This window comes from Sinocyclocheilus grahami, unplaced genomic scaffold, assembly GCF_001515645.1.
Source record: "Sinocyclocheilus grahami isolate Dianchi unplaced genomic scaffold, SAMN03320097.WGS_v1.1 scaffold46.1, whole genome shotgun sequence".
NCBI classification, from domain to species: domain Eukaryota; kingdom Metazoa; phylum Chordata; class Actinopteri; order Cypriniformes; family Cyprinidae; genus Sinocyclocheilus; species Sinocyclocheilus grahami.
Genome location: NW_015505225.1, coordinates 2,274,816 through 2,285,781, shown reverse-complemented (window position 1 = coordinate 2,285,781; position 10,966 = coordinate 2,274,816). Strand labels below are relative to the sequence as shown.

Below are 10,966 nucleotides of genomic sequence, written 5' to 3'. Positions count from 1 at the left end.
AGATGGCATGGAGTTCAGGCTAGATCTGATTTTGGCATTCGGATGTCAGCACTCTGTGATACACTGTGGGTCCCCACCATTCAGGTGCCGCAGGGCTATATTTAGCATTAGGGGTGCCTGGGGTTATTTCGATTTCTCGTATACAGGAGCGGCCTGTAAATAGAGTAGAACAGGTGTGTGGAGCAGACAGCCTTGCGTGTAGGATTAAGTCGACGTTCTTGGCCCACATGGCCAAACTGTTTCTTAAGAGCGCAGCTGTTGCAATTCTCTAGAGAGAGTGATGGAGAAAGGAAAGAGGGAAAAGGACAAATTCAAGTAGTATTGATACGATTTTATTAATAGAGGATATTATGGCTGCATTCATAGTTCACTGTGGCCCAAATCTCAATACTGACCATTGCCAGTTTCATGCAATACACTACTAGATTTTTATACTAGGTTTTTTTTTTTTTTATTATTATTTGCATATATACAGTATATAGTTTTATTCAGCAAGGATGCATTAAATTGATCAAAAGTGACATTAAAGACATTTGTAATGTTACAAAAGATTTCTATTTCACATAAAAGAGGTTCTGTCATGACAACTCTCGGCGGGATTGGCATGGTAATGTACATGACAATGTTAATGTATTTGGTCTTGGCGGAATAGATCTGCTTCGCTGCTTCTGCTGCTGCGGCAAGCACCGAGACTTGCTACCGCCAATACATCCACAACATGCTGCTGTGAGCATGTAAGAAATATTGCTGCTGCAAATATAACATAGATGAAATAACCCCCATATAGCATACATAAATCACCTCATAGCAGATCTATACAAGTGGAGCTGGGGAAGATGGAGGGTTTCTGAAGCAAGCTGCAACTGCTACGGCAAGCACTAGTCATATATTTGAATATTGAGCAGCGAGCTCATTGGCTACCGATACAGGAGAAAACCAATCAGCTGAGCCATGTGATAATGATGTCATTAGGTCAGATTGAGTTAGACCTATCGGACTGCACCATCTAGAGTTTCATGCCAGAACTCTGTATTTCTGTAAAACTTTCTATTCATCAAAAAATTTATCCTGAAAATAATTTGATGAATTATATAAAAATATTAAGCAGCAAAACTATTCTAAATATAAATGTTTCTTGTTAGAATAATTTCTAAAGGATCATGTCATATGGCACTGAAGACTGGAGTAATGATGCTGAAAATTCAGCTTTGTATATTACATTTTAAAATATAGAAAACAGTTACTTTAAATTATAATAATATTTCACATTGTTACTGTTTTTACTGTATGTATATTTAAAAACATGTACAGACTCCGAACATTTGAACAGTAGCGAATGTGAATCTGTGATATTTTACTCATTTATTTAAAAGGAAATACCATATAAAATATAACAGAAATGTTTAAATGTGTTTGTTTAAAACAAATTATAAATTTGCAATATATATACGGTAGTTATAATTAGTAGTAGGGTGGTGGTGGTCGTATTTTAAAGAACAGGTCACAATTATTATGTTGTCATGTTAATGTTAATGCTGATGCATTTAAGTTTGTCTAATTTCATGTAATTACAAAACATGATATCATATTCAGTGTATTTGTTGATTACCTTATAATGAATATGCCAAAGTAGGGAGTTATGCAGGTGTGTTGCCAGCGTATAGTGTAGTATAAGGATATATGGACCACATTTATAAGGTCCCATGAATATCCTCACAAACTGAATTTGCACAGAAAATTGAAATCGGACACTGGCTTGTAGTGTGAATGTAACCTTTGAGGTGAGTGATCTCTTAGCTAATGTTATTTCAGAAGTAAAAACAATAGCTGAAATTGAATCAGTTGTTTTAATTCAAGCAGTGTGGGGTTTTGTTGCTCAGGGCTGCTGAACATTTCCCAATGATTGATTCGGCTGTAATACACAATGTGTGTTTCCTTTTGTTCTCTTTAAATACATGTGGACTCTCTCAATAATATTAAGACACTAATATGCCACTTTTCTGTAGAGACAGAAGCCACTCAGACGCACTCAGGGATGTTGTTGTACCCCTACCTCAGCACTCAGTAATTTCAGATCATCCATTTTTAATGTGAATTTGTAGGGTTGGTGTAATAAATCAATTCTGAGTGTAAGGCCAGTTTCCAATCTTTACATGGTTTCTTTTTTCCCCTCCTTCCTTATTTATTCATCTTGTTGTATATCATCCTGTAGGGTCAATATCAATATCAATAACTCATTTTGTACTGTTTTTTTCTGACCCTTCCATATTTTAATTATTTATTTCTTGTTTTTCTCGAGGCACGTGTATTTCGAGTAATCTTGTAGACAAGTATTGTAATATACTTTATTTTTATTTTCCTTTAAATGTATCTTTTATTCTTTTTAAAGTATATAAAAGCAGTAATATACAGTAAAAGTAGTAATTTTGTGAAATCATATTGTCATTTAAATTAACTGCTTTGTATTTGAATATGTTTTAACATGTAAATTGTTATATATATATATATTCTAACAGCTAAATTTTCAGCATCATTACTCCAGTCTTCAGTGGATTTTTATCAATGTTGAATTTTTTTTATCAATTTTGTATTTTTATCAATGTTGAAATCAGTTGTGCTGCTTAATATTTTTGTGGAAACCATGATACATTTTTATAAATGTCTTTACTGTCACTTTTGATCAATTTAATGTGTTCTTGCTGAATAAAAGTATTAATTTCTTAAAATATATATATATATACATTTTGTTTTATACACAAAGGCCTTTAACAGATGTTCAAAAATATCTTCAAGCTTATTGTTCAGTTTTGTCTCTTTCTCAATTTCTCCCTTTAGTGGAGCCAAAGGTCTATGTGTCTCCTGGTTCCTTGTCTCTGTTGGATGGAGATGGTAAAACTCTGGTAGCGACATGTACAGCTGAAAGGGGTCGTCCAGCAGCAGAGGTCTTCTGGGAATCAGACCTGCCGGGCCAGACAGCAGTCGTCACACAGCCGGAGCCTGAAGGCACTACCACCACTTTAGTACACTACGTCTGGGCCCCCACCCGGGATGCATTTGGTCGGACCCTCAGCTGTGTTGTACGTCACCCGGCCCTATCCCAGGATTTCCACATTCCCTACCGGCTCAATGTGTTTTGTGAGTGTGAATTGCTTTTATCAAAAAAAAAAGTTTCTCCTGTTTTGTATTTCAAGATCTCCGTGGGTTTCCTGTATGTTACAAGGAGCGCTGATTGCTCACTTTTGCCACTCTCATACTCACAAGATGTCAATTTAGGAGTAATTTAAAATCTTAATCCTCAGTGTGCTTCCCTTTGGCATCTTGAACTGTTGGCTGCTGTCTGTTTGAACGGCACGCTGCTTAATGGAGGCGCTTTATGAAATATTGATCTGAGCGCAGCAAGGGCAGCAACAGGAGCGGAAATACAAGTGGGGGAGTTCATACTGACAGAAGGAGGCTTTAGTACTCAATAAATCACACATTGCCTTCCAAAGTGTTTTAAAGTGAGAAAACTACTTTTGAGTTTTACAACCTCATACATCTATTAATACTAATGGATTTATCATAGACAAAGCTTACCATGCAAACACAACAACAATTAGATTTTTTATTGAAGTCTTGTTCAGAACATAAATCTTGCATAAATTTAGTGATATGTATGCTTCACATAAGAACAAAACAATAATGTGTAAGATAATATTTTAACATATTATACATTACCAGTTTTTAACTCTCATTCTCCTTGAGGTTGCATTTATATGATCACAAATACTGTAAAAATAGTGATACTGTGAAGTATTACTGCAATTTAAAATAACTAATTTCTATTTGAATATTTTAAAAATGTAATTTATTATTATGATGTCAAAGCTGAATTTAAACAGGAATTTTACTCGTATTCAGTGTCACATGACCCTGCAATTTAGTGATAAAAAATTATAATCCATCAAAAAAAAATTAATTTAATACAAGATATAGGCCTATTGTAATTGAAAGTATGTGTACCTACAGTGTAATTAAAGTGTACTTAATCAAGAAATTTTTTGCCCCACTGTATATATATATATATATATATATATATATATTGTATATATATATCTACAGTTGTGCTCATGAGTTTACATACCCATTGCAGAATGTGCAAAATGTTAATAATTGAAACAAAATAAGAGGGATCATGAAAGTTGCATGTTATTTTTTATATATGTCCTGAATAAGCTATTTCACATAACAGATGTTTACATATGCTCCACAAGACAAAATAATAACTGAATTTATAAAAATGACTCTTTCAAATTTTTACATACCCTTGAATCTTAATACTATGTGTAATTTCCTGGATGATCCATGACTGTTTTTATATTTTGTGATAGTTGTTAATGAGTCCCTTGTTGGCCTGAGCTGTGCAACTGCCTGCTGTTCTTCAGAAAAATCCCCCAGCTCCTGCACGTTCTTTGGTTTTCCAGCATCGTCTGCATATTTGAACCCTTTCCAAAACTTGTGAACAGGATGATAATGTGTAAATTCTTTTCATTTTGTTTAACGATCATATTTTTTCATTTAGTACTGGACTTCAGAAGCTACATAAATACTTACATGTTTCCCAGAAGACAAAATGAGTACAATTTACCCTGATCATCCAATTTAAAAAGTTTACACCCCCCGTCTCTTAATGCATTGTGTGGCCTTCTTGAGCATCAGTGCATGTTTTCTGTATATATTGTAATATGCTATAATAAGTACTTAGCAAGTAACAAGTACATATGTTATAATAAGTACATAGTATGTACACCTGTACATACCATATTTTCTTAATAAGTCTAAACATCTCTCTTAGTCTTATGCTGCTCAAGCAAATTTTTAATAAAGTTTAGAATATTTTATCAAAACAAGACAGATTTACAGAATCTTTACAGTGCCGTGTTTAAAAGTGCAACTGATTTGCATAAGAAACTTGAACACTGGCTATTTTGATGAGAATTTGATCATGCTATTGTTATATAGACTGCTGGGGTTGAATCTCAAGGCTCTCTGTTCCACTCCTGAATCTTCTCTCCATATCACACATCAGTTTATTTTCTCAGCCACAGCTAAGCCTCAGTATACTGAGGTTTCTGTGTAATTGAGTTAGCCAATCACATCTCCCCTTGCTCTTTCTGGGACTCACATCCATAGCGTGAGAATGGTTTCATGCTCAATGTGAATGTCTTATAAAAATAATATGAGTTTCATTGCTTAGAAATTGTTCTTTACAGAGTACTGCATTAAGTGAATTTCCAAAGTACAGTAGCATTAATATGGATTAAAGGGATAGTTCACCTCTAAAAATTTAATTCTGCCATAATTTTTAACTTTTAAAATAACTTCACTTTTTTTTGTTTCAAACCTGTATGACTTTCTCTGCCATTGAACATAAAATGAGAACAATTGATTTATGGTACACAAGTCATATTTTCTACTTTTATGGGACTTCATGGTGCTTTTTGCCATTTTTAGAATTTGTCAGCCCCAATTTTGATTCATTTTCATTGTATAGAAAAGAACAGCATAGACATTTCACAAAATATTAGGACTGGGTTGACAATATCCATTACTTAATTTTAATCGATATTCATTTTGAGGAATCAAGATCAATTCTTAAATCACAAGAATCAGTCTTTGAATTGTTGAAATACTTTTTTTATGACAACCACCATTTAAATGTTTATATTTCAACAACAAATTGGAAAACATTTCCAATACAAGTTGATATAAACTGCCTTATGTTCAATTTACAGTAAATGTTTATACAAATAAATATTTAAACCTAATAATACAATTAAGAAGTTGATATAAACTGCCTTATGGTCAATTTACAGTAAATGTTTATACAAATAAATATTTATAAGTATTGATTATAATATCTAAAAATGAATAGCAAATTAATTTAATAGATACATTTTAACCTTTAACTTTATAGTAATGTACTAACTAGAGGTCCCCTATGTAGTTTACAACATTAGTTAAGAGATATTGAATATATAAATTGACATGTACTGTATCTGATATAAATATTCAGGTGAATTTAAATTAAATCAAGAGTGAGTCAAATGAAATTTAATTGACTGCGTGAAATATGTGTTAGTACCCAGCCCTGCAATGTCCTCTTTTGTGTTCTGTGGAAGAAAGAAAAGGGTTTAGGTTTTGCTAAGCACTATATATTTTTATAGCAAGGCGATCATATTATTTCTTCATGCAACAATGATTTAAATTATGTTCCAGTTGCTCCAGATGTTATGGTGATGGGCCAGCAGGACGTGTGGTACATGGGACAAAAAAATGTACAGCTGGACTGTAGAGCCAGTGCCAACCCACACTTTGCGATTTAAACTAGTTTAAAGCCAGATGAAACAGCGCTGACAAACAGGAGAAACACTGTGCACAATGATACAGTCAGAAGACTTTTCAGTCTACAAATCGCCATCATTTACCATGGATTTACTGTAGTAACACTAACTGCACCATGGTATTGTGTCAGAAATGTGGGATAATCGTTAGAAATTTGATGATATTATTAATGTAGACATGAATGAAATTTATTAAAGGAGTAAGGGAATATAATTTCAGTATTTTTCGTTATTAAGCTATAGCATTCGTGCATTAATACTAAATGTATTTCGACTACTGTTTTTCATAAAAATACCTAATAATCATATATATTTGGCCATATCGCCCATCCATACGTTGAAGTCATGCTTTTACTTCTTTATTTGGGCTTGAAAATTCATAAAAGTTGTATTCATTTGTGGAGTGTTATACTATGTTTGAATAATAAACTTTTGTTGGTCACAGAGCTCATTTTCTGGAATAATCCAAAAGCCAATGTAAAAACATTATTGGCTTTTTGTTGAGGAAACCAGGGGGATGCGAACTTCTGGGATGGCCTACAAAAATGCATGATCCCTGAAGCACTCTATTATTGATAGTTCTTTTGTTGTTGCTGTTTTTTGATAGATTTCTTTCACTTTGTCCACCATCTTGGATTTATTTTTTGGAACAGCCTGGAAAACCCTGACAAAACTCACAAGATGTTTTCTTGTGTTTGACATTTGTGTTGTATCATTGAGTAAGTGTGTATTTCCTGTTACTGAATATGTCAATTCCTGAATCTCTTGTTGAAAATACCGTTAACAGAAGCTCTTTATGAAAGCTGGCTGAATGTGCCAAACGCTCTACACTTGGCCTGTGAGGTTTCTGCAATGACGTAAATAAAGTTGGACCAAACTCACAGCAGTTTCAATTCAATCAGCTCTTTGCCACTGTGCTTTTTCCACATATTTGGCTCTTCTTCAGGCTGCAAAACACGAGGAACCTTTATCATGTAGCTCTGTGGTCAAATCATAATCCAAATATTGTGGCAGTTTTTGGACTTCAGTGGTGCACAAACATGGATGACGGAAGTATAGAGAAAAATGAAATGATATATGAAAAATCAGGACCTGGGCCTCTGTTCTTTGAAGAAGTTTAGAGTGACTTTCTTAAAATGAAAGTTGTCCCCAGTTGACGTCCCATAATTGATACACCAAATAGTTATTTTATACCATCCAAAAGTGCAATATTTTTAACATCCTTTTTTGATGTAAAATTGATGTACCAGTCTTGAAGACTTGTTCACTGTTACTGTGTCTTCACAGGCCTCCAAATTCAAATAATTGTGCCCTTTGGTGCCTGAACCTGCTGTTATACATCAGCAAGATTTAGTTTTTCCTCTTAGTCATTGCAAGTTCTGTCCTTTTATCTTGAGTAATAACCTTTAAATAATTATATTACAGAATTATTGGTACAATATCGATCAATATTGAATTTTTCTATTTATCAGATATTGGATATTTAATTGTTCATTTTCCCTATTTTTACATTCAGATTTCTTTTTTGTCATCTAGCATTTAAAATGTTTTTAAACCGCTAATAAATTAATAACAAATCAATAGCAAATCTCAAAATCAAAATCTGTATTTCATACTGTAGGTTTTAATGCTTTAATGCACTTGATTAATTTTATTTGTGTTTGTATTTGTGTTTGTGTGTGTGTGTGTGTGTGTGTGTGTGTGTGTTATTGCACAGTTCTATATGAAGTTGGATATAAATTACATCCAACCTTATCCATATACATGCAGTATATTCACATAAAGCAATATATACAATATAACAAATCTCAACAGCCTGATTTTTTTTGTCACAAATTGTAACTACTGTACATTATTTGCCAGCTCTTTATATAAAAATTGATATATAGGTGCATATACATCATGATTTTCTTTTAAACTACTTTCAAACTGTTTTTTTTTTGTGAAAAGTGATTATTAAGACAAAATAGTATACATTATTAACTTGTCAGTACTGACCAGAATTTTAATATCGGTGTATATTATTATTTTGAGCTTTATTTATTTTATTTTATTTTTCATTTTTTAATTTAATTTAATTAAATTATTTTATTTTATTTGTATTTTTTAAGATATATATTTAAAACAAGAAAAGAATTGCCAGTGGTATACGAGTTTTTTTTTTGTATATATTTATATTTTAGTATCATTGAGGTACTGTTATAGTTTTATTCATATTTTGAATTAGTTTTTTCTTTTATATTTTCTGTTGTCATTTTAATTTTAGGTATATTATACTTTTAGAAATTAGTTTTTTTTTCTTTTGTTCGTTTTTTTATATGTCTATATAGTTTTCATTTTTTAGTTTTAGTTATTTTAGAACATCGACATAAACTAAATAAAAATTGTTGCCTTGGTGACTAGCTGAAATAAAAGTTTTAAGTGTTTTTATATTTTATTTTATTTCATTTCGGTTCAAGTTAATGTTTTTGTTTTAATTTAGTTAACTGCTCAATTTAATGTGTTATGCTCATTTTACAGCTAAATGTATTTTGTTTTAATAGTTTAATATCGTAATCAGTACCAGACAGAATATTAAATCGGTGCATTTTCTTCACAACTTGTCTTTATGTATCTGTTTACCTATATTTTAATATTTGTCTATATCTCACCCTCTCAGAGCCGGCCCCGACCACTGCAGCCCCCACCACCACCAGCACCTCCAAGTCCATCCTTCCTGACACCACCTTAACCATCACAGCTCCCATCAACCACCATGCCCACTTCACTGCCCCAACTCAGGCCTCTCCGCCGGACAGCAGTCTGGGCACTATCGTGGGCGGTGCTGTCGGTGGGATCCTGATCCTGGTGTTGCTGATGGCGCTGGCGGGGGCTTTCTACATGCGTCAGCGCCGAACATTCAGAGGAGACTACTACACCAAACAGTACATCGGCCCATCCGACATGCAAAAAGAGTCGCAACTGGACGTCCTTCAACCCCATGAGCTTCAGGACGTTTACGGAGACGACTCTGGCAACGGAAGCCAAGACTTGAAGCCCAAACCCGAAGGAGACATTATCTATCCCGATTATCCCAGTGACCACAAAGACATGGAGGGCTGGAGAGACAATCTCAGCCTTCAGAGAGAGGGAACGTATTACTCCGACCACCACAACCATCATAATGTGAACCCCAGTGGGCCACCGCTTCACAACGGCTCCCCTTACCTGCAGGACGAGTGCTACGACAACGGCACAGACAGCGACTATGTGTCTCACGTGGATGGATCTGTGATTTCACGCAGGGAATGGTATGTTTGAAAAGGCAGGGGAACTTTTACTGGACAACAATAATTTAAAATCAGCAAGAACGTGTTATTTAACTCAGCAGAGTCAGATAAACTGTACGTTATAAATGTATTTTATGTATTCTTCATGCTTGGTTTACGATTTCATCCTCACGTTTTACACATGGCAAACGGCTGTAATTTACTGCAGATATGTTCTGGATGGTTTTCGTTCGGTGGACTGCTGTGACTTCAGGATGTAAAGGGAAAGGTTTACATGGTTTATGATCATAGGATGGATTTACACAAAGAAAACAAGTCTGCTAAAATTAAGCTACACTGTGTGCGTAACCATTCCAGTTACCACATTGCACATGACTGTTAGCTTTAAAACCAGGTGCAGCGTATTCTTGGTACCTTCCGCTCACTTTTTTTTATTAAATGTATTCATATGACTTCTCCAGTGTAGGAGCAAAACATGACTTTATTTTCACATGAAGAGACACATGAACTGAGTTTGAAAGTCTTGAGTCTTACGTTTTGATTGCAGGATTTTTATTTTTTTTTATCAGTATTTTGATCTAGTTTTTGAGAAAAAAAACTATCTACATTTTTTACATTTACTAAATTACATTTAGATTTAATCATTTAGCAGACGCTTTTATCCATAGCGACTTACAAATGAGGAGAACAATAGAAGCAATCAGACGAACGGGAGAGCAACAGTATACAAGTGCTGTGACAAGTCTCAGTCTAGAACAGTACACATAGCTAGTTTTTTTTTTTTTAGAATGGAATAGAACAGAACAGAACAGAATAGAATAGGTAAGTGCTAGTATTAGTTCGTCAGGTGCTGGCGAAAAAGAGGTGTCTTTAGACGGTTTTTGAAAATGGCCAAAGACTCAGCTGTTCGAATTGAGATAGGGAGGTCATTCCACCAGCTGGGCACAGTCCAGGAAAAAGTCTGTGATAGTGATTTTGTGCCTCTTTGGGATGGCACCACAAGGTGTCGTTCACTTGCAGAACGCAAGCTTCTGGAGGGCGCACAAGTTTGAACTAGCGAGTTTAGGTGTATTGGTGCAGCGCCAGTTGTTGTCTTGTAGGCAAACATCAGTACCTTGAATTTGATGCGAGTAGCTACCTATTAGCCAGGTGTAACGTGAGCTTTTTTCGGCTAAAGACCACTCTCGCTGCTGCATTCTGGATCAGTTGCAGAGGCTTCATTGTGCATGATAGTACATGCGGGAAGGCCTGCCAAGAGAGCATTACAATAGTCTAGTCTGGAGAGAACAAGAGCTTTGACAAGGAGTTGTGCAG

General features: G+C 34.5%; 1 protein-coding gene across 1 annotated transcript in view; it reads left to right on the top strand.

The window, feature by feature from the left end:
• nectin3a (nectin cell adhesion molecule 3a) overlaps positions 1 to 10,204 on the top strand; it is a 36,352-nt gene extending 26,148 nt beyond the window's left edge. Inside the window, exons 3-5 of the mRNA XM_016268565.1 lie at positions 2,836 to 3,135; positions 6,259 to 6,356; positions 9,045 to 10,204. Of these exons, the coding sequence (XP_016124051.1) occupies positions 2,836 to 3,135; positions 6,259 to 6,356; positions 9,045 to 9,683 (1,037 nt within the window). The 3' untranslated portion in view covers positions 9,684 to 10,204. The remainder of the gene's footprint in view (positions 1 to 2,835; positions 3,136 to 6,258; positions 6,357 to 9,044) is intronic.
• Positions 10,205 to 10,966: the final 762 nt, after the last annotated feature.